The sequence below is a fragment of the Carex rostrata genome, chromosome 13 (genome assembly GCF_964058835.1).
Source record: "Carex rostrata chromosome 13, lpCarRost1.2, whole genome shotgun sequence".
In the NCBI taxonomy this organism is placed as follows: Eukaryota; Viridiplantae; Streptophyta; class Magnoliopsida; order Poales; family Cyperaceae; genus Carex; species Carex rostrata.
In genome coordinates, this window is record NC_135930.1 from 6,006,484 (window position 1) to 6,034,348 (window position 27,865).

At 32.4% G+C, this 27,865-nt stretch overlaps 2 protein-coding genes across 3 annotated transcripts in view; both read right to left on the reverse strand.

Moving 5' to 3' along the window:
• Positions 1 to 2,922, reverse strand: part of LOC144564038 (uncharacterized protein At4g15970-like) — a 7,063-nt gene extending 4,141 nt beyond the window's left edge. The window contains exons 1-2 of the mRNA XM_078313531.1: positions 2,482 to 2,922; positions 340 to 548 (exon numbers count right to left, since the gene is read on the reverse strand). Coding sequence (XP_078169657.1) covers positions 340 to 548; positions 2,482 to 2,817 — 545 coding nt within the window. The 5' untranslated portion in view covers positions 2,818 to 2,922. The remainder of the gene's footprint in view (positions 1 to 339; positions 549 to 2,481) is intronic.
• Positions 2,923 to 22,102: 19,180 nt separating this feature from the next.
• LOC144564039 (glycosyltransferase BC10-like) lies at positions 22,103 to 27,757 on the reverse strand. 2 transcript variants are annotated; one of them, XM_078313532.1, is made up of 12 exons: positions 27,508 to 27,757; positions 26,811 to 27,045; positions 26,273 to 26,389; positions 25,952 to 26,052; positions 25,346 to 25,417; positions 25,058 to 25,139; positions 24,043 to 24,123; positions 23,912 to 23,950; positions 23,152 to 23,217; positions 22,898 to 23,047; positions 22,674 to 22,802; positions 22,103 to 22,353 (listed from the first exon to the last, which is right to left on the reverse strand). In XM_078313532.1, the coding sequence occupies exons 1-12, from the start codon at positions 27,528 to 27,530 to the stop codon at positions 22,327 to 22,329; spliced, it is 1,122 nt and encodes a 373-aa protein (XP_078169658.1). In that variant the 5' UTR covers positions 27,531 to 27,757; the 3' UTR covers positions 22,103 to 22,326. The 2 variants fall into 2 exon arrangements, with proteins under 2 accessions (XP_078169658.1, XP_078169659.1); XM_078313533.1 differs by having other exon boundaries at positions 26,811 to 27,081.
• Positions 27,758 to 27,865: the final 108 nt, after the last annotated feature.

The following is a 27,865-nucleotide window of genomic DNA, read 5'->3' on the forward strand; positions in this document are numbered from 1 at the left end:
AAATAAATTTTTTTTCTGCAGACTCTAAAAAAAAAAAAAAAAAAAAAAAAAATTTTATTTTAAAATTCGGCCCGCGGATATTATCCGCGCTCGGGACCAAAAAAAAATTTTTTTTTTTTTTTTTTTTTTTTTCGGGGCGCGAATTTTATCCGCGCTCCGGAATAAAAATTCCGGAGCGCGGATAAAATCCGCGGTTGGGGTATTTTTATAAATTTTGTTGAAACTTGGGTATTTTAATTTAATTTATTTATTAAATAGGTATTTTTAAAAAAATCGGGTCGATATGTAATATGCATATTATCATAACCTCACTCTGAAAAAAAAGGACATGGGCTTTACCTGTCATAGGTTTTCTGATCCATTGTGACCATAACAAGATGATTCAATAGACGTTCAATGTTCTCTCCAGCGTGGAAGCTTTCTAGAAAAAGATCAAGTAATGAGCCTGGTGCGGCAAATGCCTCATTAATTTGTGTCAGTATTACCGTGTTGTCTTCATTGGCTGCTTTTTTCAACACTTCCGCCAATTCCTTCAATGGATCATTCGCCTAAAAGCCACAATAAATGAATAAAACAATGACCAAAATGAGTATCTGTAAAACCTGTACTTAAAAGGGTATATAAGCAAAGTCCGATACATATATAATATACAATTCCCCATCTCTTGATCTTCCTGTCCTTGCTAGCAAGCAAAGGGATGGGGTACAAAGAAACAGCACTTGCTTTTCTTTTAAAAAAAATTAAGTTATTTTCTTAAATTTATCATTGTTTATTAAGAAGGAATCTCTAATATGTGGGCCAAAAGGACAGAGACAGGTCTAGGCATGTTCCATGTGAACTTTTGAATATTTTTAAGACCTTTTTCACAAGAGAAAAGACCAGTGTTGTAAGCAAAGTAGTCCCTACCCTTGACTGGAAGCATTCTTTCTATACAAAATATTAATAACCTATATACCGAAGTGGATTCCTTGAAAAAGGAGGCTTCACTAACCTAAAATTTAATCTAATGATAAACTAATAATTCTTTGATATATAGAATGTAACACTTTTGTATTGATGATATAGTGAGACTTCTTTTTTTTATTTGATAATAAGTACAGCTAAATTGTGAGAAAGAAAAAGAAAAGAAGGCCCGAATGGGGCAGCACAAGAGGAGATTTGAAGGGATGTGAAAAATAACTCCAAAATTTTCAACAGGTCTTTACCTAGTCAAAACTATACCTTTAGTACACAACATGAACCATGTGTATTTTGTGCCCATGTAATAATTCTTTGCATATTAAAAAGTCAAGGTTGGTAAGCTCACGGCCATTAAAAGGTGGGTACTAAACATTTCCCATTCACTTATTTTTCTTTCATGCTAGAATAGTTTGGTGTTGGTCGAAAAGGATGGCCTAACAGTTCTATACATTTATCTTTTCTACTGTACATGGTACATGAATATTAGATTTTTCATATTTCAATTTTACTTAACCATAAGTTCATAATCTATGAGTTCTCTCCACAATTTCAATGAGCCCTACCCTCCGAAAGAGTTCCCTTTTTTAGTTTGGTACCACAAATTTCCATGACATTACAGGAAATACAAAAGGAAATGCAAAAGTCTCAGATTTTTACAAAATTACATAAGAACCCTTAAATTAGAAGTGTTGTTTACTTGCTAATTCAACGAAAACCCACCAGTATTAAAGTGTTTCATGTGAGTTCAATAATTTTTAATTGTTTTTTTTCCTTGTACATACCAAAAACATGAAGTCATTATTGTGTTTTAATTACCTGTCACATCTTTAACATAAATTTCTTCTAACTAAAAGGCAAATTTGCAATATCCCTAAAAAAATATAAAAGTAGCATCGCTCCATTCTAACAACCGGTCACATCTTAAACATAAATCTCCTATTATTATCAAAAGTTGTTAACTGTAATTAAGGTTAATGCAATACATAACAAGATAATTGAAAAGGAAAAGACATCATCAAAATCAAAATTCATTTTCTCGCTATGGTTAAGTTCATGATTAATAAGTTGTCCCGTTCAAAACAAGAAAGGCAAAGTTTTTGTGCTACAGCCTTACAAGCCTGGATAATTTTAGTAATTTTGCTATGAAACGAACCAAAGTAACATTAAATAAGAAACAGTTTTTCCAACAAGAGCACAATGAAATGCGATAATAATGAAAGTTGTTTTAAAACTTCCATATTTAATTAATTGTAACCAACTTAAATAGGTTCAAATGGCCAGTTGTTAATAACACGAACTTAAACTAAGCATTCACAAAAATGATACTATGTAATTTCAACGAAATTGAGGGTGTTTCATACAAAAGTTCACCCAGTCGGCCAGTCCTGCCTGCCTCCATTCCCAAAAAGTGTGAAACTTTGGCAATGGGCATCCTGGAGTTTGAACCAACTCAAATATTTCTAAAACTTATTAAACCCTTTCCAAAAAGATATCAAAAAATCATAAAATACTTTAAATCACCTCGGGAGCTGGTGTAGGGATCAGGGCAGTAGTATTGGCTTCTTGTCCAGTTGATCCAGCCTCCATCGCCTCCATTTGCAACACCTCTTCTTTGATTTCTTCTGAGACCCCCTGATCAACCTGCTCCTGCTTACTCGCACCAGTCCAGTTAGCGGAGAGCTCCATTGGATTCGGGTTCGGGCTCGGGTTAAAGCTCGAGGTTGAACCCGGGTTCGCAGAGATGTAGAGGAATATACACGCAGTCGCCATGGCTGCTCCTAGAATGAAGGAGATCAAGGGATGTATGTGCAGTTGATAAGAACTGCTGTTGAGCTCATGGTATTGTGCCTTCTTCATGATTTCCTAGTGAGAGAAATTCGAGGGAAGAGGGAGCGCTGAGAGCTGGTTAAGAGAGCGAGTTTATAAAGGTCGGTTTTATAAACAGCTGTGATTAAAGTGTGTATGTAATGTTTGTTATTTTATTAATCAATCCCCTAAAGTAACTCAAATTATGAGATTAGATCTGGCCCGTCCGATCCGAACCCGTGTCAATACGGATTGATCGAACGGTTCAGATCCAAACTCATTTGAATTACTTTAAGATATGAATCGAACAGTATTAGAAATATATATTGAGAGAGACAATGGGAAAGCAAGGGTGGTACAAAAAGGCTGTTCCAAGTTCAAACATGTGTGGGCCCCATCAGCTCTAAATTACACCGTCAAATATATTTAATTTAAGCACGAGTAACTGACGAGTGGGTCCCATCGCAGCTCAAAGTGGTTCGTGGAGAGGTCAAATTGCAATTTGCAACAAGATCTTTTCCATAAAATCTGTAAACATACAAACAGGAGGAGGATTTAAAAATGACAGCGGGGGCATGATAAATGGTGTGATTAAAATTAAACCTGAGTGTGAAAAAGTAAATGTACCCATCTACTTTAGGCATGAAATTAGTATCTCTTGTCACGTGGCACATTCAAATCTAGTACGGTTACTTTTTCGGCTTTTTTACGGAGCACAGAGCACAGTGAAAAATCGTTGAGACGAGCCTAACCAACTTTACTCATTATGGTTTTGTACCAAATAAAACCAAAATATCATATTTGATTGGAGCGCTTGTGAGAATTGAGGTCCTTATTTCTCACTTGTAAGAATAAATTATGAATCATTTAAAGAGGCATAGGTGAAAATAAAATAAGTTATGAGTTCCAAACTTCTAAAGCCTTTCTAAGTGTAATAAGTTATCAGATATTCCTACGATTCCCTAAGAACTAAAAATGAAATTCATAAGAACTTATTATGATTACTGTTATAAATAATTCATTATGCTTATTATTGTTGTCATATTGTTTGTTACTTTTTGTATTTTCATTATTCTTATTATTATTATTTTATTACTATTGTTTTTGTTGTTGATATAAACAAAAATAATAGTAATATGTATATATTTTTCGAATCGAACATGAACTAAATTATTTTTTAGCAGCCCTAGTTATACCGGTAGTTTATACATTAATTTTTTCTCGCGGGACAAAATTCACATGACTTCCTTTTACTGGTATGAACTATGAAATGAGTGTTTTTAAGTTGAAAAATTGTTCATGAAAAAATACATCAGAAACGACTTTCCTGGTATGAACTATGAGAGACGACCGAAGAGAGAGGAGAGACAGTCATCTAGGCCGGAGAGAGGAGTGACAGCCGGAGAGATAGCCAGTCGCTGAGAGCGTCGGCTAGATTTTAGAGCTAGAGGGAGAGTGAATTAGGAAGAGGTGGAGAGAGAACTAGGTTATTGAGATTTGAGAACGAGGGAGTGTCGGCTAAGTTAAATTATGACTCTCTATTTTGGATTTTAATTTTATCAGGTAAATGAACGGTCGATGTTATTATGAGATTCGAACCATAAAAGTAACCGAACCCATTTCGATCGAACCAGGTTAGGTTTGAGTTTGGTTTGAATTAATTTCAAACTGAACCCGGTTTGGTTCGTTTCAATTCGAACCCATTTTGAATCGAATTAAACTCGAATCAAACCCGAATCGAATCACGAACTACGAATTTTTTTGCCAGTCTTAGCCTTGTCTATAAATTTTTTCTTATCAATGCATTTGTTGACATTTATTTATGCCAACCATCAAAAAAATAGTAATAATAATAATAATGTTTTTTTGGTGATGGGTTATGTTCTTGATGTTATTGTTATCACAATAATTTTATCATTGATATTATCATTATTTATTTATTCTCTTTCACTCTCTCACTTGCTCAACAAAACAAGAATAAATTATGATGTGACATTAGAAAGTTATGCTTGCATACTTTATGCTTTAACCATACATGGAAAAAGATATCTCAATCTTTACTTAAAGAATAGAAAGGTTCAAATGCTTTTCAATAATGCTTTGATAGAAATAAATTATTTGAAATATATACATTCAGAAATTATTCATATAAAAGAAATTTACGCCAATATTAAATTAAGATCAAAACATCATAATATTTTATATTTGTGCAGACAAAATGATATAAATCATAGAGTGAGGCTACCGTACTTTGCAATGTGTGCATTGTATTCATATCTTTGTCTTCAAAGTTTAAATATTCAATTCAAACTACTCAACGTTATTATCATAATAAAAATATACTTGGAAACCAAATTTTATATTTTTTAGAATATTTCTACTATTTTTTTGGTAGGTAGAAAATCACTACTTTCGAATGGTCCAGAATTTTTAGATCAAGTGATTTTCTAATTGTCTCAAGTGATTTTGCAATATTATGTGGTAGCAGAGAATCCAAACCTTAGCTTTCCTCAAATTACTAACCACATGGATGCCTAAGCATAAATGCACACCAAGTCACCAACGAATCAATGATTACTTGAGCATGCCATTATATTAAGGTATTTAGGTTGTATATTGTTTGTGTTAATTAATAATTGACAAGGGTCTACATGGACGGTGGTTAGCGAGTCTATATATGTTCTTGGATTCACTATATACCTGTTCCTTGCTTCCAGCTTCCAGCTTCCAGAGCATGTATGGGAAACAATTTGTGTCTAACGTCCATCAGGCTCAAATGAGTTCCACATTCGTCCGATCAGCTTTAGAATCTGTGCATATCGTTTTAATGTTAGTGGCTGCTTTAATATTCGTGCATCTAGCACATACGGATTCTAAAACAGATCAGATGGACGTGAAACCAATCGAACTCAAATATGACCTAAATTGTTCCTGTATGTATGATGTATTAATTAATATTTGCATTTGTATTTACATTCGCATTTGTTACTGTTATAAAAAAAATTAGGATTCATAAAATAATAATAAAAACACAACTCATTAAAATATTGTCATATTATGGAATTATAGATCTGAAACTGATCAGTACCGGCACCGAAATTGAATATTTTAACAATCATCTCATATTAAAAGAGGTTTGAATTGGCACAAAATAATTGATACAACTTTGCAAAATAAGTGTATGTAATCAACTAATAATTAATAAGTCAGAATTTAAGTATAAATTTATGTCGGTGGGGTCATTAATTCTTTTAAATTGTACAGCGTATATCCCACACCAGATTCCATATGTTTATACGATACGTAATAACATGTAAATTGAGAAGTTCTCACAATCATTAATAAATTTAAAATTATAATAATATCTTATTAGTTTTATTAAAAAAATAGTTTATGAATTTTAGATATATTTTATAATGAGTAAGGCTATGGTGAGTTGCGAAGTAAAATACGTTTTTACTTCACGCAATATCTTTATTTTCAAAGTTTAAATAGCCGATTCAAACCGTTAGATGTTTAATCTATATTAAAATATACTTGAAAACTAAATTTTATATTTTTTTTGAATATTTTTACTAAAGCCACTTTGAAAATCTGAAAATCCGGGTGAACAGTAAAAACAGTAAAAATTTCTGTGCCGCTGGATCGGCGATTTTCAAAGTGGCTTAATAAATAGTTAAAAAATTCTAAAAAATATAAAATTTGGTCTCCAAGCACATTTCAATATGGAGATCATGTTGAGCGGTTTGGATCGACATTTTGAATTTTAAAATCGCAAAATATGAGCGTAAAGTAAAATAGTTGTTTTACTTCGCAACTCACCGTAACCCAACTCTTTTATAATATACATCTCTATAATTTTAGAGATCATTTCCTCTGCGTTAACTCAGATATTAGATTAGAATCTCGACCATCCTATCAGAATTCAGTTCAATCCCACTTACAAATTTGATGCACAGATCTCTATCTCCGTGTAAAAAATGATCAAACGGTCCGGAATTCTACTATTCTATGTATTATGCAATAATTAATTATAAATTGAAAAAAAAAAATCTGACAATCGTATTTAAAACTTCGTATGTATCTGACTATCTCAGCCGAGCGTGGGAGTACATCTAGTACCTCGTAGTAATTTATTGACATAAAATTGTAAAAATAAGAGGTCCTGTCGGCGCTTGCGTTCTCCCCTAGTATAGTATCCTCTAAAGTAACCTAATTTTCGAATTTTGATCTGGACCGTCCGATTAGATGTCCGGACAAATACAGTCCGTAAACGAACGCACGGGCCCTTTAATTTCGTGTTGGGCCACATCGGACGGTCTGGATTAAAACTCAAAAATTAAGTTACCTGAGGGTAACCGAATTCGTCCAGTAAGTCCCCGATCCTAGGCCAAGAACACGTGGATAGCCACCACACCGGAAATAAATCTGCTACGATCCTATGGGACTGTAGGGTCCTACGATTCTAAATCTAACCTTTCATTTTTTTGAGTTGTACGAATCTCTATAGAAGTTATTTTTATGCACGAATCTCAAAACAAATGAAAAGTTAGATTTAGAATCGTAGACCCTACAATCCCCATTAGGATCGTAGCAGATTTATTTCCCCACCACATGGGGAGAAGACAAAAATTGTATGGCTCAGCGTCGTGTAAATAGTATGGGACCATTTGCAGAGAAAGTAATTACCAAATTCTGCATGCCCGATTCATCTGCTGCCGCGTCCGTGCGTGGAGTAGGTATTTAACGTGGCCAGTTGCTGTCCCAATCAATACATTGACCTTTAAACAGAACCCAATCATTCGTTTCCTCTCCGTTTCTATCAACAAATTAACATGCCCACACAAATTTGTATTGTAATAATATTAGACATAAGCGCACGCATAAAACAATCACAAGATTTCTATAATTTTAATCAAGCAAGAATTATTAAATTTGTATTCACATGATGTACATATAGATATGTATTTTTTATTTGTTTTACAACTAAAAGTTGCTTTTAAATTTTTGAGTCAATGTAATTGTTTACGGGTTTTCAACCAAAAATAATTAACATGCCCACACCAATACACCATAATAATTTTGATTTTCATCAACTTTTTTAAGCAATTGTCAAACATTATATTAAAGCAACACGAAAACAAAATGAGAATTTTAGAGCTTTAGCAAACGTATGAAAGAGAATGATATATTTAATGATAATTTGTTGCTTGTGTTATTTATCAAACTTAAGAGCACATGAATCAAACTACAACATCAATTGCATAGCAACAATTGCACAAGCTTGTTTAATTAATGTTAATTTGTTTGAAATTGTTATAGTGCCATTTGCAATTTCCAATTGTAAAGCTGAAAATTGTTATAGTGTCATTTGCAATTTTCAATTGTTTGACCTTTTATTATCATAAAATAAAATTCAAAATTTTATAAATCTCCCCGGCTGCAGCCTCCCACAAGAAGAATAACTAAATTTTATACTTATTTGTTCCAAACTTCCAATTAAACAAAATTCTTAATATTCACCAAAAAAAATATAAACATAAAATCAATATAATAACTATAATTACAAGTGGGTTATTACCAAAAAAAAACATATTTGCAAATGGTAGCATGCAATCGTAAATCCATAACAATCAGCACAATTATCCACTCAACAGCTTTATTTTTGGAATTAGTACATTATGACCGATTTTACATGAGACAGGATTATCCATTTAGCCTTAAAACTGGAGAGCATATACAAACAGGAACAGAGGTGAGCCATGTCAACTTAAATAAGTCCCAATTATAGGTGGTTGAATCCTAATCTATAAAGTGATTATATGTACCATATGAGGTACTATTGTCTGGTGCCACAGGGAAATTTGTTATTACTTATTAACAAAGGCAGCAGGCAACAACATAAAGATATAATTAATGAAACTAATGAGAAGAAAATTAAATTTATGTGATTGTGTGATCGATTGACAACGGCAACATTGTACATGCACTTATAAAAGGTTACAATTGATGATTGAAAACACCAAACTTCAATCATTTGTGAAAAATTTGCTAGTGTTCATCACATCTGAAATGCATTTACATTTTTTTTTTATGGTTAGCGTTATAAATTACCACTAACAAATATATTGATAATAAAAAATAATTTAAAAAATCCTAAATTTTATCTCCTCATATAACATAAAAGTAAAAATTTACATTCATCCTAAATTTTAGAATTTAATTTCCATCTCACTCCACAATCGAATCTGCTTTTTCAACCGTTGCCGCGCTCCGGCGACAATTGAATCTACTCACCGTCATGCTCCGATCGAGATGAGAACTCTATGCTCCAAGCTCCAACGATGCCGCACTCTTGGATCCAATCGACTCTGCTCGGCTTTGATCCCTCCGCTCTCGTTCCACGACCAGATCTGCATGTTCGATTGTCGCCATGCTCCAATGACGACTGGATCTACTCACTGTCTCTCTTTGATCGAGATGGGATTCTACACTCCAAGCTCCGATGATACTACACTCTCAGCTCCGATCGGCTCCGCTCCCTCCCCTCTCTCTCATTCTCCTCTTCACTCAAGGATGTAGTACCGAGAGAAAGGGGAGGGTGTTGCGTCGAAAATGAGACCTATAAGGAGTGAAAAAAAAATATAGTTGGATGGAGAAATGTGGAGGGATGGGGTGAGGGGGGAATGGCAGCTGACCTAAAGGAGGGAGGCCTTTGTTCTGTTGAGAGTCGACTTGAAATGCATTTACATTGTTAAAATCAGTGTTGTAAAAAACGATCGTTTTGATCGAATAATCTGTCGATTAGTCATTGGCGATGATCAAACCGTCATAGATTTTTTTTATTAATCTACCGATTATTTCCGATTATGACTGATTATTTTTCATTAATAGCTTGGCGGTACCCTGTCCATCCTACGAGCGCATACCATTATTTACAATACTGGTAAAAATTAAAAGTAATACCTTTGTTATGACTTATGAGTCACTAATTAATGTCTTCTATAACTTGATGTCTACCACATAGGTAAATTTTACTTATTTAAATTCTCTTGTTGTAATTTTAATTAAAATAATAATTGTCCAATAACTATTCACTATTTAACGCTCGATTATCTTCATTACATAAATACGGCTAAATTATAAATCAATATATAACTTAAACTAGGGCTATACGAAATCGCTCAAGCTCGTAACTCGCTCAATACTCGCTTGCTAACTGCTCGCTTTAACTCGCTTAATAAATGAGTTGAGTTTGAACATACCCAACTCGCTCATTAATTACTTGAGTTACACAAAATTTATCACAATAAATCCTATGCCCTTCTAAATGACTCCTAAGGTGTTGTTCGAATTGTATGTTTTGTTAGTTGTATTGTTAATAATATTTGAATTGTTTATGTTTAGATAAACTCTTACTAAGCAATTTCAATTGTTTGTATTTAGATAAACTCTTACTAGTATATAACTAAGGAAATTGACTAGTCAAACGAGTTATGAGCCAACTCGAGTTGGTAAGAGCATCTACATTCCTGGTATTAGGGGAGTTTCTAATCTGATGTGATAGTTTTTAATCCACTTTCAGAGATGTAAGAGAGTTTCTTATTTAGAAACTATGCATGAGAGTTTCTTAATAAAAATATGTTTATAAACTCTATACTTGTTCAATGATTGACTGAAATTATTTTTCTTTTTAATTTTATTGTTGACGTGACTTAATAGAAACTCTAAAATTAATTTCAGAAATGTGAGAGTTAAAAACTTTAGAAACTATAATTTTTAAAATGTAGTTAACAGTTATTTAGAAACTTATTTGAATTGCTGGGATGTAGATGCTCTAATGAACTGAAGTTTAGTTGGCTTTACAACTCGTTATTGTCATCTCAATTCGAGTTGATTCGTTCATTAACTAAATGAGTTGAGCATGAGTTGCGGTAACTCACTCAAACTCTGCTCATTTACAACCCTAATTTAAACTGAGGAAATTCTGAATTCATATCGTTTGCAGTAACTTAAATTAACCCAAACCATTCGGTTCGTACAATACACAAATATTAAAGAGATCCCGTAAATTTTCAACTTATGCCAACTCTGAATTTTGATCGACCGTCTAAATTCCAAACTCAAAATTTGAGGTATCGTAGAGAAAACAAACTCGAAAAGTTAAGTGTAAATTCTCAGTACACAAAGGTGATACTTGCAAGTCTATTTCAAATCTTATCAAACTAATTGTCTCCAATAATCATTCCACTACCAAAATGGAGAACCAGGTGGATGAATAATATAAGGCGCATGCGGTAATTCTCTAGAACTTTAGTTAACAGATGTCTTCTTGAACTTAAAAGAATCTGTAACCAACTAATTAATTAATTAACCTTTACAAGTAACCAGAAGAAGATAAAGAAATGACAGAGATGCGCAATACATCTGGAGGCAGCACTCAAAAGAAAAAAAAATGAAAATTTGATTTGTTCTATTTTGGTTACGCTCATCATAGGCAAGTTCAAACTATAAACAGCTCGTCGTAAGAAGAAGAAACATTTTTTTAACCTTTTTACTATCTCTTCGTATTCATTATGAGATGATAAATCTCATTGTAGGAAAAAAAAAAAAAAATTCTGCTCGTGATTAATTTATACAACATCAAATGGACGAAATTTTTTTTATCTATGCGCGATTCACAATACGAACGAGTTGTTTCGATTCGACTTGATTTAATAAAATCAGATTCTAAGTCGACTTGTTAGGTCTATTTCGATTTTCGAGTTCAAACTTTACCGAACTCCTGATGACACTTGACAAAGCTGACCGTTAGGTCTATTTCAATTCTTATCAAATGATCACACAGCTGACCCAAGTCTTTTTCAATTATTACCAAACTAGTTAAGTCTCCATAATTATCCCACTAAAGCATGGAGAGATGAATGTGTGAATAATACAATGCGCATGCAATAATTCCCGAAATTTTTATTTATACCATAACAACAACAAAAAATAAACCAAAACAATTGATCCTGCTGCCCCAGTTTAGAGACCTTCAAACCATTCAGCGGCCCCTTTATTTTTTATTTTTTGTTGGTACAAACAATTTTTATATAAAATTTCAGCATGACGACCCTTTTCAGCATGGGTTCATTCAAAGAACCTCTTCTTTGTTCTCTGTGCCACCAAAAAAAAACGAGCTGTCATTTCATTTGGTGGCTAGTTTATGGTCGCAGGATCAATTGGTGGTCCTCAGTTTTTGAGGCCGCTAAATGGTTTGACGACCTTAGTGAATTTCCAATTATAATCAAATTGAAGTGTTTTGGTTTATTTTTTGTGAATATGTTAGAAATAAAAATTTCGTCAATAATTCTCTAGAACTTGAGTTAATAGATGTGTATTCTTAAAATTAGGTCCTGTTCGGCGGCCTGCTAAGGAATGAGAATGGGAATGAGAATCAATAATTTTGAACTAATTTTTATTGTTCATCGTGGGAAAAATAACTTGGCTCTGAGTGAATTTTTTTTTTCCACGGTGAACAGTAGGGAGCCGAACGGGCCCTTAAAGGGTTATGCAGCCAAGCAGGATTTTTTATTTATACAAAAATAGCATAAAATAAGGAAAGATAAAGGTAATCCAGGAAGTTCCGTACATAGATGGATCGGGGAAAAAAAATCAGCATCAAATTTTGGACCGGAAAAATTTCTCCACATCCATTTTTTTTTTTTTTTTGGTTTCTGGATTGTTTTGGATTTTCGGTGGCTTTCGCTATGTGAATAATGAGACCTACTATTCATCATACAACATATTGTACAATTGTCCAAGACCACAGAGGATTCAAAACAATCGGAAAACAAACAAAAAAAAAATAAACACTATGGATCAGAGATATTTTTTCTGGTCCATCAAAATTCCAAAGTACTATTCTCTTTTCTTTTATTATTTTATAAAATTTTCTATAAATAATAAATTCTCGTAAGCAAGTAACATGTGCATGTTGTCATCATCATCATCAGAAGAAAAAAAGACAGAGATGAGCAATACATAGCACTAAAAAAGAAAAATAATGGCGTGTTCCCATATATTATTTTCCTTTTTACATGTTTATGTACATGTCACATTTCTGCATAAAATACCCAAATATATCAATCATATAAATTTATATTGGACTAAAGTCATATGTTGCCAATTTACCCCCTAAAAAATCTCTCTTCTTATTAAATATATACTAAAATGTTGATCTCAAGAATTCTAAAAATCGAACACATAAATGTTTGACAATATTATGTCTAAAACCGAACACATAATTTTTTGCAACTTCTAATATAATGCATAGTTCACTTTGTCAAAAAAAAAAAAAGATTTAATTACTAATGAAAAAAGTCAAGCTCAATGTGTGTGTTAAGAGTTAAGACAGTTCTAGATGCATACATGTTCAACATGATATTTCTCAACTCCAACTTAATAAACAAAATAAGAAAATTGACTACTTTAATTAGACGCATATGTTCAACTAATTAAAATGGTGTAATTTTGAGACTAATTAATATCGATAGACCATCGAGTTGGACCAGACGCTGTTCTACAAAAGTAACTTCTGGAAAATTTAAATCATCTCTTAACTGCTATATATATTGTGCGCATTCTGAAACTTGAAAATTGCCTTAGATGTAATCTTCGGACCTCATCCTGAATCCTGATCACTTGACAGCTGAGTCTGTTTTTAAAGTTGGCAAGCTGGCGTGTGATCTCTCTGCTTGAAATTATTTTTGACGGCTTATAAGAGTCCATCAGCTTTCTTGTTATTTCTTCCAATTTAATAAGAATTGAGAAATAACCAATGTTAATAGGACCGGATCGGATATCAAACCGGTAAAATTTCGGTTCAACGGTTTACTGGTTGGACCACTGGATCGACCGGTTCAACTGCTGATTTTTTAAAATAGCTTGATTTTTTATTGAGCTGCTAAACTCTTATCTTATGAAATATCAATCGCAGTAATATTTTGTGCATATAGTTTAATTTGAATAAAATTCATTACATAAATAATTCAACTGATAATATTTATATATTTGTTTTTCAATTCCAATTTGATGCATATAACTTTTTTATATTTTATTATATAAATCATCAAAAAAAAAATTCTTAAACCTTTTCAATTCAGATTGATGCAGAGATTTAAAGTCAATTTCATATCTCTATGATCCACTTTAATAATATGGCAAAAGTATTTAAAAATTTTAAAAAAACTAGGATAAAATTAAATGAGTGAGTCTATGGTACTATGCATATTACGATTTGGTACCGTGCTACGGCTCTATATTCGAGTTTTCAAATCCTAACGGTCGATCCGAACCGTTCATCTTGTTCTCCATATTAATATGTGTTTGGAGACCAAATTTTACATTTTTTGAAATTTTTGTACTATTTTTTTAGATATTTAGAAAATCACTTGATCTGAAAATTCTGGACCATCCAAAAACAGTGATTTTCAATAAATCTAAAAAAATAGTAAAAAGATTTCAAAAAATGTAAAATTTGGTCTCCAAACACATATTAATATGGAGAACAAGATGAACGGTTCGGATCGACCGTTAGGATTTGAAAACTCGAATATAGAGCCGTAGCACGGTGCCAAATCGTAATATGCATAGTACCATACACTCACTCAAATTAAATTGTAAATCTTGTTTTTCTAAAAAAAAAAACATGTTACATACATGATAAAAATAAACACGTTGAGAATATAAATATAATTTTTTTCAATTAAAAATGGAACTTGATAGATTAAAAAAAAAGTTTCTTTTTGCAAGATACCAAAATCACTGCTCATAATAATCTTTTAACATTTAATATTGCGTTGTGTTTAATCTTAAATTTAAAATATTAAATTAATAGACAACTTGGTTCCCTAATTCTCGAGAATCAAGTCCAACTAAAAGATTTTAAGAGCTACAGCAAACACTTTTTATATAAATGGTCCACACTGTCAGAAACTCATCTTTTCCTTATCCTTTGCAATAGAGCTCCCCTTCGTTTTTTCACAGTGATTTAGCTCTGAATAAAAAATTGAAATGAATGTGTTCTGAACCAGATTTTTTCTCCGAATAGTTCAGCGGTTTCTCAGTTAAATTCGGCCGATCAAACCAGTTTTGACTGGTTTAAGTGCACAAACGATTCTTTAAATAAATTAAACCGGACAAGTCACCAATTCTTGTTTTTTCCGGTCCGGTTCTGATAACACTGGAAATACACATGTAATTATTTGATCTTCTTCAATATCTTAATTTACTCATCACATTGAACACATTATATCTAGTAGCAACGACATGAGAAATTAAATGAAGCAATGATATGGGATTCGTTTCTTCTATAAATAGAAGGATCATGAGCATTGTATCACAAGAATTTCATTTAATCACACTATTGCAGCTTCTAACTTAATTAAACACAATCATGAGTTTCCAGCTTGTCAACTAATTAAACGGTAAACAAAAGATATAAAATAAATGCCAATATTAAACTGTTACCTTAAAAATAATTATCTACAAAAAATGTAAATAAATGCCAACTAAACGGTAACTTAAGTTTATATTTTTCATTGTACACAAAATAAAAAGTCCTAGCACTAGGCCATAAAAGATAAAACTAACTGATAATACATTAAATTGTATTGCAGCTACTATTATTTAAAATATGCGTAATATATAGACAAATAGCCTGTGCATTACTGTGTGCTGTTAATATTACCAGTTCAGCAATAGCAAAGAGTGGCATTATTTGTAGTGAAAAGGACAATTTATTTCTTTTGAGCCAATTTTAGTACAAATTTATCCAGTAACACGGAAAAATCAGTTTTATGAATCCATTTTGTAATTATAAACATTTCAAACACAAATAAATTCCGTACAATTTTTTAAAAACAAATATAAACTTTGAGACAATTTATGCTGTTCATATTATCAGAACACATTGTGTGGGACTTGACATTGCCCCCTTATTATTCCTTTTTTTTTATCTGTGGCATTTAAAAAAATTAACTTATGAGTTATCACATATAATATGATAAACTTCGAAATGTTTTTGTGCGTTTACATGCTAAGGTAAAACACAACATCTCATTCTTGAAAAAAATACTATCATTTGACAGCATTTTCACTGCATTTTTTTTAATGAATTTAATTTTATTAAGTAATGCATATTTTAGGAGTAAAGTGTTGACATTTTTCTCGGAGGTAAAAAAATTGTTTTTATTATATATATTTTGAGATTTTGAACAGTTTGATAATTTTAATAAATGACAGCATTTTGCTATACTCTTTAAATTTTGCTATTCTAAGTGTAAAACGTTGGCATTTTCCTCAGCAGTAAAACTAAAAACTGATTTGGTTATTTTGAAATTCTGAACAATTTGATGTCATAAAATTTGAATTTATTTTTTAAAATGCTACAGACAACAAATCGGTCTATCATCATTAACGTGTCGGAACCTCGGAGGCGAGCAAGAGCGCGTAAATAAAAGTATTTCATCTCGATTTGCGTGACGCACGCCTGTAAGTTTTTCGTTTTTTCCTTGCATTTTAATCATTTTATTTTAGAAATCTGTGCAATAGCACTATACTATAGTGTGCACAGCGGGAAATTGGGGACACATCACACATGACATGAATTCACATCCCCTCAGGTTACCTGACTGAGGACAATTACTATCAGACGATTCTCTTAGCGTGGCACGAATCTCAAAACGGACCCCTACAGTCTCCACATGAACCAGATTGAGTTTGATCCGGCTGGAATTAATCTGCTCCGTCAGTTTTAATTTGCTCGACTCAGGTACCTGGGAGAATACTGATCCGACATGACATGATAGTTTCTGTTTACCTCCAGTGACATTTACCTAGAGATGCTATATTGTACTGTATTAGTACAATTATTTTTTGTTTTTTTCAAGTAGGTGATTAGCAAGAATATTTTTATCAATAAAATAGCTTACACAGTTATAGAAAAATAATCATGCACTTTAGCTCACTCAATTTTCGTAATCGAAACTAAAAAGTTTTAAACTTTCAATTTTGATATTGAAACGTAAAATACGATCGTTGAAACTTGAACCAAGTCTCCACAAAATTACAACTACACAGTGAAATTCTGACCATTGACTAAAGCACACATTTAGCATTTTATGAGGTACATCTAGCATTTCATCAGGATTGAATTATATAAAAAAGTTTAGAAATTTGAAAAATTAAATTTCAAATACACTTAATTAAAAAAATTTAAACAATGAAAGTGGGCTACGACGTTGTTAATTTTCATCCATAAATTAGTCCCAAATAACAATTAGTTGAAAATATATTAATGACATAAACCTTTATTTAAATTGTGAAGCTGAAAGTTCGGGAAAATGATACTCTACCTAAATGACAAACGTTTTAAATTGGCTATAAACTTAAAAATCTTAGTTGTATAATAATATGTTATTTGAATAAATGATAAAGATAATAAAACAAAATTGAGAGTCCAGTTTCCTGTAGCAGTGGAGAGTGGTGATATGATGATTTATTCATTTCTCTTCTAAATTCAGCTTTTACAACTAACTGGGACAGAAAAGCATCCCTTCAACAACAAGGCAAAATAATTGATAAATAAAGAAACGACAAAGGCAACCAGTTATTAGATATGGGATCCCCATTTTTAATTGCACCGTTAACCTTCTCCTGTATTTAAATTTTTTATGAAAGAACTAAATGTTGACATCTTATTAAATAAGTTATGTATAAGTAAGCTCTAGTGGTTTTTGAGAAAAATACATCACTTAGAAAGTTTATACAATTGTTGTATTTTTGTAAGAACCATCTGGGTATGTGATATTTTGTTTCTCTAAACTGTCAGAATAGTACAGCATATATCTGTATTTTTTAGAAGCTTCTTTTAAAATGTAGGGAGAATTTCATATATACCACTCAAAAATTGTGAAATTACGTATTTATTATCCAAATTTCTATAATTACATATTTACCATCTAAAAATCTAATAACTCACATATTTATCCAATTAATCAAAAAATGAAATTAATTAAGTTTAAGATTATATAAAATATAATTAATAAGTTATTTAGTATCTTATCTTTCTCTACCCCTTCCTCTTTTGTGCACAGATTTTCCTTCCGTATTTTTTGACGTAACTTCTCATTTTCACTTAAACTCTCTCCTCATCTCATCTCTTCCACTTAAACACGGACAGAAGGGGCAACAAACTCGGATATAAATATTCCAACTCCAGCTTGATCGTTTAAAACAAGGTAACCACTCTAACTTTTTCAACAAAATAACTCATACTGAATTTGACGCTGATATCTATCAAAGTAGTAACTGAATTTGAGAATCTGTGTTTTATTACTGGGTCAGTTTGAAATATATTTTCTTAATATTTTATATTGAGTATAAAGGAGAACGGTTCTAAGGAAAGAAAGAGAGGGTGCTAAGTTAATCCTTGATTAATTATCGTTTAAAAAAAATTAAACATAATTTATCTTAGTTTTGGGTATATTTGATATATACTAAAATTATATTGGGTAAATTTGTGAGTTATTAGATTTTTAGATAGTATGTAATTACAAATATTTGGATGGTAAATATGTAATTTCACAGTTTTTGAGTGGTATATATGAAATTCTCTCTAAAATGTAAAATTATATTTGCTGAAACTGTGATTGTACAAATATCAACAAATATATCGGAATTTTTTTTATGAAAAACATTATTGTGTCTCCAAAATGAGTACCTTTGACTGATGATTCTTGGTTGATTCGGTGGTCAAATAAGAGGATACATTTGACGAATTGTATTTGTATAAATGCTACTAAGTACTAATTATAAAGCAACAATTTACATGTCAAACATGTGCATTAACTTACCTACTTTATCATATAAATAATCAAACGCGTACAATGATTGGTAGTCAGAAAAACCGGAGAGAGGAAACAAAAGGAAGAATAATAAATAATCACTATAGTCAGAACATGGATCTAACAGTAAAGTATTTCATTACAATTATAATATTAGTATAACAAGAAATTGTAATTCATTTCATAGAAAAAGAAGGATTATGAGCAGAGAATTGGGCCTATTCTTTATATCAGTAGCATTTGGGGAAAATACAATTTAAATTTATATGGCATCAAATCAGCATCACAAAACATAGTACAAATGCTGTTTGAAGACCGCATTTTTCTTTAGAAATGATGATGTTTCAGACTATGCTAAATTGCTAATGCTATGTTTTAAGATTTTAATTACTGATTTGATGTATCGAATGGCATTCGATCTCAACCATCATTGCAATTTAATTTATGGTCAGATTCTTTCTTTCTCACTCCTTTAAATGTTAATATATAGTCAGATTTATTCTTTCTTTCTCTCTCTAGTATCTGTCGACTCTCATTCAATCTCGATCAACTTAGAAAGTTTATATAAAAAGAAAAACGGACAAAACCGGAAATTGTTCAGAGAGCCTTCATCAAATCCAATTTGCCGATTGAGAATCAGCTTTGATATAATAGCAAAGATCAGATACAAATGTGAGGAGGTATAGAGTTAATTGGCCTATATTTTTATTTTATTTTATATTTATATATGGATTTCTATATAATTCAGAGTAAAATGTTATAAAATTGTAAAATAGACTCCAATTATGAAGAAATTTTTTATATGATTGATCATCATATGCATTTAATTTTCATAGTTCGAAATTCTGCCAATATTATCTGTGTAAGATGTCGCATGTTCGACACTCAAATAAAATAATTATTTATAAACTGAATACTGAATACTAAATAATTGAATGACTTGACCTCCAACCTTCACTTAAAAAAGAAAATTCCAATTTGCCGACAGCGTTTTTTGTTGAAATTGAAATTCATGTTATTTTAAATGGGGTAAGTTATATTTACGCCATAACAACTGTGGCTAATAATAACTTAAATAATTATAAAATAAAAAAAATACAAATATCTTTCTTATAGTTTTAATTAAGGTTGGTACAATTTAAAATGGATTGATCATCCATGAGGAAGTTTGAAAATATTAGTTCATTGTTATTAGCACTTTGATCGATATACAACACGTATAAACTATGGAAAACAGATTTACATTTTTTTTTTATCTGACAACCATTTTATCGGTTTCCATAGTTGCAAAATATGCATAGTTACAATAATTTTCGTATTTTAATTTCTAAAAATATAATATTGAAATGTTAAAATTTTCAAGCATGTAAAAACCTCAAATCGCATCATAATAATATGTACTGAATTTTAAAACTTGTGTCTTTGCACATCATGTCATGTTCTTTGAATTTTTTAATTTTGTTAATACTGTTCAGGAATTTAAATATCAGACATTCTATGATTATAGGTTTCCCATCATAATAATTTTTATAAAAATACTGTTTGCCGTTGATGTTACTTGAAAAATGGAATCAATTGTACAGACCGACAGAGAAGTCGTTAAAACGACAAAAGCTAACCTAATGCTAGTCGCTTTAGCTCTTTTGCTTTTAGTTATTTAATTCTCACTATCTTTTATAAACAACAGGCCAATTAATTTGGCTTTCTTTAACGAGCAAATAATTAGAGGTGGGGGCCGTGGGGCGAGGGGGCAATTTGTTTTATTTTTTTAGAAAATATAAATATTTTTTAACGAATCGGAAAGATGACAATGTTTTTAAGGAACCACAGCAAATATGCAGTTCCTTACAAAGTTTTTTTTGTTGTGTCACAATGCCACTCGTCTAATATCCTAGACAATTTTATTCACAAAGAAACAATATCTTTAATATGGTTTCTTCACGCTCTGTTCTTTGCATTGTGAGACCTCTCTCCAATATAGAAAATATTTATAAGATATACAATTTCTTAGGGAGGACAACAGATTATATGGCCAATTGTGCTGTGTTTTTTTAATAAAACAGAAAAATGACAATGTTTTTAAGAAATTACAACAGATATGTACGTAGTTCCTCACAGAGTTTTCTTTACTGCGTCAGAATGCCACTCGTTTAGTATTCTAGACAATATTATTCACAAAGGAACAATATATTTAATATAATTCCATCACGCTTTGTTCTTTGCATTGTCAGACTTTCTCTCTTCAATATAAAAAATAATTATATGATATACATTTTCTTAGAGAGAACAACAGTCTATGTGGCCAAGTGTGCAATGCTATGGGATGCTAAGAAACTATACAAAAATATATGGTTCCTAAACGAATTATCAAAAGAAGCATATTTGGTGTGATTCATTCTATACCATAAAAAATATTGCCATCTTTCTAGTTATTAGAAAATATATTTATTATCTAAAAGTAAAGGAAACGGCGGGGCGTGGGGTAGAATAAAGTAGGGTTATTTGACTTTTGTTATCAAATCCATTCTGTCGGTAACAACTAAAAAATGTTCCTCTCTTTCTCCACCCAGGAAATGAGGGGCATATTTCATATTTTCATACCAGTGTTAATTTAAAAAAAGGGTCCAGAATAAATCGGGCCATTGTTTGACTCTTTTAGCAAGTGGCTTTGTCCCTAACAGCTCAGAAAGAGACGCCTTGATCAGGCAATAAAATATCTATCATGCTTGTGTTTGTTTCTGTTTTTATTAATTACCTCCAACTGAGATAGCACAATTCATATCACCTGATCTGCTTTAGCATAATAAAGGCAAATCTAAACTCAAATATTCCGTTACCTCATAGAATTATTTTATTTTTGTTTCTCCCTTGAATTGATTCTTCAGTTCTGAAATGTGTATGATATGTTAGTTTTGTATTGAAACCGGCCACGGTAACACTGCTTATTTGGGGGGAAAAAAAGAGAGAATATTTTGCCTCGAGTTCTAATTTGTTGCATACAATTAGCTGAATTTTTTACTTTCAGCATTTTAAGATGTCTAATTTTGATCGGATCCAATCAAAACAAAACATAAATCAGTGTGCATTATTACTCATTAATGGACCGATCCAGGCCCAACCGAATGGTTAATTTCGGCCCAAGATAGAAATGAGCTGACTTGTTTTCAGCTCGATCCAGGAATGAGCAAAAATTTTTTCGAGCTGATCTCGAACAAGCCATGAGCTACTACCGAGTTTTTTTTGCCAACCCTAGATATATTACATGCAACAATGCCGAACGGCATTCCCATACAAAACACACACAAAACACAAAAAAAGACGATACATAGAGAATTGTATTCAATTCATGCTAATGCAAAATATGTTAGATCAACTTATATATGTGAGACAATTTGATAAGAAGTATTAGGCAGCAATATATATCGAAAACAGACGGCATAATAAAGGCTAAGGCAAACTGATCAACTAAACTAAAACTATGAAAAAAATGGAACAGAATGAATGAATGATCCATTACATTCTACGTCGGGTGAGACATATTTTCCTATACACATCAACAAAGAGGATACTTAAATAGGTCTATGATAATAGCTATTTCTATTTTTTTAACACCCCAAAATGTACAAGTATCACTGAACCAATTCTTCAAGTGCTGAGCTGGTAATTCATTTCATCTCACACTGACAGCTATTAAGGACTGTGAACGAAAGCAGACATTAGAGAAATATAGATATATGACAGCAAATGCATTTTCATTTAAAGAGAAAACAATGCAAATTGCAAAAGATGAATTTGGTTATTTTTCATCCAAAGGTCAATGATGTTGAGTCAAATTAATGGTACAAGCTTCCCAAATTAGAAGTTGTCTCTGTCATTTGTCTTAATAGATTTCGCGTGGTGGGGACGCATTACCGCTGCTCTTTTTTTTTTTTTAAAGTTTCATTAATTTATCTAGTTGTGTGTGTGTATATATATATATATTTTTTTTATTTTTGACATTGGAGATGGAGTTTATACCATGTTAAGAAGCTTGAGAGCAGCAGAGCGTGTGAACTTGCGCGAAAAGAGGAAGCAAGGTGCAGGTCTACCTCTGCTAGTGCACCATTCCCTCCTGTGCTCTGTTTCGTAGTTTATATTATCTATTCCCTGAATATAATATTACATAAGTGAACCAAATCAAAGAATTAGCTTCTAAACTTTTAAGAGTATATATAGACACATTCACAAAATGAAGGGGTAACCTTGATAGATTGGATGAGGGAAGGGGTGGCGTCATTGAGGCGGTATGTGACAGGATGCCACCCGCGCCTCTCCTTGTCTTTTGATGAAGACATGTCCCAAGAAGAATGTGTCAACGGCCTCCTGTTTATCTCTCCTTCTAGTCCCAGTTGCTTTTTTTTTTCCAAAACAAAATTAAATATAATAAAAATCCAAACAAACTTCTGTTGTATAATTGTATAATAAAGAGAAAAGTGACAGAGAGAGAAGGCTCTACCGCAATCAGAGTTTGAACATAATGCTCATCTGGAATGCAGTTGTGCTCTTTCCATGGATGTGTTGGCTGCCCGTAGCAGACAACAAAAAAGAAACATTTAATCCTTGAAACAGTGAAAGACTTAAAATTCATATTGAGTGAGGCTATGGTACTTTGCAAAGCCCACATTGATCCGTACTATGGATCCATATCTTCGTTTTCAAAGTCCAAACAATTCAACATGATCTTCATATGAAAATGTACTTGGGGATCAAATTTTATATTTTTTTGAATTTATTTCCTTTTTTTTTTTAAAATGAGTAGAAAATCACCTAATTTAAAAATTCTGGACCATTCAAAAGTAGTGATTTTCAACCTATCTAAAAAATTAGTAAAAAAACTGCAAGAAAAGTTAAATCTAGTCTCCAACTACATTCATAATAGAGATCATGTTGAATGGTTCAGATCGACTGTTTGAACTTCAAAAAATAGATATGAATCTCTAGTACCGGACCGATCCGCGCTTTGCAAAGTACCATAGCCTCACTAATTCATATTTCCAATATGATGTTGATTGATTGAGTCATAAAGGAAACATTGCTTAAACAAGTAACAACAAATCTGAACCCCACTTTATAAATTTAAAGTGATAGCTCACCTTGTGAACTGCTAGCTAAAATACATGGAAATATTCTTTTATGTTTTGCAAATTTTAAATTGGAGAAGTACAAAGTTACGAAAGAAGAGATAAGGTTTAAGATCAACCATAGTTGCAACTTACAAAAGGCTGGTCACGCCAAAACTCAGGTAGCGATTTTCGCTGCAAAATTTAAAAAAAAAAAGTTGTTTCGAGTACATAAATTGCTCCAAAATAATAATAAGGTGAGTTAAAAAAAAATAATAATAAGATACCCTGCAATGATTTTGAAATTGCGGGAAGACAGTGTGATCATTGGCCACCGCCACAGCATGCTTTCTTATTAGCACTGCCCACTGCTCCAAAAATAACAAACAAAAATCAATTTTGTTAACCGGTTGTTTATTTACTTTTTCTTTCTTCCTTTAATTGTTTTTATTTAACTTATTGGCCTCGTGTGTCAAAAAAGGAGTATGTCAAACATGCAGGGGTGGATTCATGCAGTGAGTAGGGGTATTTGAAAACATACAGTTTTGTCCTTTATATTCTATAATTTTTATAAGCATTTATATCTTTTAGCCCCCCTTCTAAAACAAAATCACACTATAGAGATCAGTGTCAGTATTGATGAAGAGGTGGGGACCGACAAGGAGTCTATGTTGCCTGGGGCCCAGTTGTTAAAGAAGAGTTGCAAGAGAGCAGAATACAACGCCAGGCTAATGAGGAACTGATTTGTGGTTCCTACATAGTCAGAGCAGATCTAAGCACTAGCAACCTGCTGATAAGCAGTGGAGAAGAAATTACCGGTGGGCCCTGCGGTGGTGCTTGTGAGGATTAGAGACTGATGAGGGGGGTCCACTCACCCATAACTGGAGGTTGAAAGTACTTGAAATGAAAGGCAGGGGCAGTTCTAAAATCTGTTGCAATGACTTCAAACAACGAATCCAAACCGTTAAAATCGATTTAGTTCACGAGTGATGTCTTTACATGTCAAATTTATAAATTTCCGACTTAATTTAGTATGAAGTCAAGCAGTAAAAAAAAAGTATATAATTTAATTTTAAGGAGTTCATTTTTTATCATTTTTTTACCGCTCAACTTTATACTAAATTAGTTGAAGATTTATGAATTTGACATGTAAACGCATTACTTGTGAAGTAGATCGGGTTTAACGTTTGGACCGTCATTTGAAGTCAATCCTATAGATTTGACCTTTTTCATTTATCCTCAAATTACTTCTTATTTCTTTCAATTAATCCAAATTGAATTCAAATAGAAAAAGTTAATGACCTGAGATCCTTTTCTCCAATCCTGAGCTTGAATCACAGGGTTCATTTTAGGATTATACCGACCCTCCTTTGTATCTGCGAAGCTGATTTCGGTATTATTATCACCATTATTGCCATAACAAAAAATGTCTTCTTTTAAATTGAGGCATGCTAAATGATTATTAGTTTTTTTTATCAAAGGACATTTAATATCAATCTACGAAAGTTTGTCTTCTCACAATTATCTTCTTCACTATACCAAATAAATGTAATTTCTCAGTATTAATAAAAAATAAAGAAATGAAAGTACCTGTCTACGAAACTACGTGTGCTGGACATGATGTAGTCGTACGTGTAGTTGAAATTATACAGAGGTATGCAACTGTCCAGAATAATAGAGAGAGGAAAACAAGGGGTTAAAAGAGAAAAAAAAATTTAGCCATTATAAACATAAAATGAGTGAGGATATGGTACTATGCATAGCGCATTTTGGTTCGTACTATGGATGCATATCTCTATTTTCAAAATCCAAACAGTTTATCCGTTCCGCTTAACATGATCTCCGTATGAAAACGTGCTTGGGTGCCAAATTTTACATTTTTTAGAATTATTTTACTAATTTTTTAAATAGGTACACAATCACTTGATCTAAAGATTCTAGACCATTTGAAAGTAGTTATTTTCTACCTATCTAAAAAAATAGTTAAAAAAATTCTAAAAAATGTAAAATTTGGTCTCCAAGTACATTTCATATGGAGATCATGATGAATGCTTTGGATTGAATATTTAGACTTTGAAAATAAAGATATGGATCCGTAGTAACAACCAAAGTGCACTATGCATAGTACCGTAGACTCGGTCACATAAAATGCTTATTGGTATGCATTGGCGAATGAAGGAAAGCGGAGGAACTAACCTGTCAGAGAGAAAAACAAATCTATCATTGTTAGGATCTAGGAGTGCATTTCTGAGCAAGATGCGCTCAGCTTTTAGCATGGTTGCTTCTCCCCAATCGACCTGAATAGATCAATTATATTAAACAAATAAGTCTTATCAGAAAAACAAAAAACTCAATTAAGGTCAGCAAAGCCCAATCTGTAGGCAGTAAAATAAGAAACATCTGCTTTTAATAGCTTATCATTATATGTGAGATCAAATACAATATCTGGAATAAAAGAGTGTACACAAAATTGAAATGAACTGAGAATAAAAGAAGAGGAAGGGGGAGGGAGATGACCTGGATACTGTTGTTGACTTGGCGATTGAAGAAGAAAGGAGATCGAGTGGTGACCTTATTTAGCACAAAGCCAGGCCTCGAGTGCACCAGAATCGAAAACCTCCCCTCTTTTTCTTCCTGAATAATTTTTTTGAAAAAAATTGAACCTCAATCTTTGTGTGTGATAAACCAAAAAATGGCTGTTTATGCATGTGTTTTACTGTTTTGTCAAACTTGTAATAAAATGGGAAAGAATGTTAAGGGGTAGATATCAGGCTTGTAGGTAATTTGGCACCAACTTGAGAATTGGTACCAGCAGGGCTTATGTGTGCCCAGTAGTAGGGAGTTGGTACTGGTACCTGGGAATAGGTACCAGTGAGGTGGTAGGGGTTTTGCTGCTTTGTTTTTCTTTCCATAATATTGCATGTATGTGGTTGTTTCTTTATTGAAACAAGTAGCTGTTGCTACTTTTTAAAAAAAATACAAAAATTTGAACCTTAATCTAAGAAATTGGAAAATGTGTTTGAGGTAGGGAAGGCAAAGAAAAAGAAAAAGATACCTCAAAGAACGCATGCCAAATCATTTCTAGTGGAAGCCTATTCCTTGCGATGAACAGGAAAGCGATCTTATTCTTAGTTTGCACCCCATCCTCAGTCTCTGCCACTGGGGACCCACTTTCTGACAGAGAATGGAGATACATACTACCCGTAAACACCAAGATGAGGAGCAACCACGCCATTCTGATTAATCTCCTGCGCTTTGCAACCCCAAACCCCTTTCTCTTCATTTTACCTCTATGGAATTATACCACAACTTGAGACTTGTTAAATCTATTAATGAAAAATAAAGTATGTCAGGTGTAAGCTTATAACAAGTCAAGAAGCATGTGACAGAGATATGGGCTGAGACTTGAACAGTTGAAAACTGTCTCCTGTACTGGACTGGTAACAGACTGGTACAGTTGAAGATAGTAATTGACTGTTCTATTAAGGAAGCGGGTGTGTGTGTGTGTGTGTGCTGAGGTCAATGCATTCCAAAAATGGGTTTCTATTTGGGGGGGAAAGATTTTTTTTTTCAAGCATATTAACATTCTAACAGCATTTGATAATAAACTAGAACTGGCAAATGGCAACACTGAACTTAGCAAGGTTGGAATTATAACTCCCAAGAAGAGACTTCACAATTACATCAGTTTAATTGCAACATTACGGAGAAGAAATGAGATAATGTCATGGTTTCTTTGAGAAATAGATTACCTAAATTCAAAATCTTCTACCATAACCAGCACTAGCAGTAGCCCATTGTTGCTTTGCTAACATGGTTTGGAAAATCTATCGCCAACCCCAGATCGGATCGAGCTACACTTGAACTGGGGGCAAGGTCTGATTTTTTTTCTTTATGGATTCGGTTCTTCAAAGGCAAAGAAAGGTGGATGTGATTGATGATCGGTCGAGAGATCTACAGCTAGCGACATGTTTCGTTAATTATTAAAGAAAAGGAGAAGATGAGTCTGTTAAGTGGGGCAGCATGGTTAATTAAGTAGGCTGGTGAAGTGATGAGGAAAAATAATTGGACTCTCTGACGAATTCGCGCTGAGATTTGCGTCAAACGGTT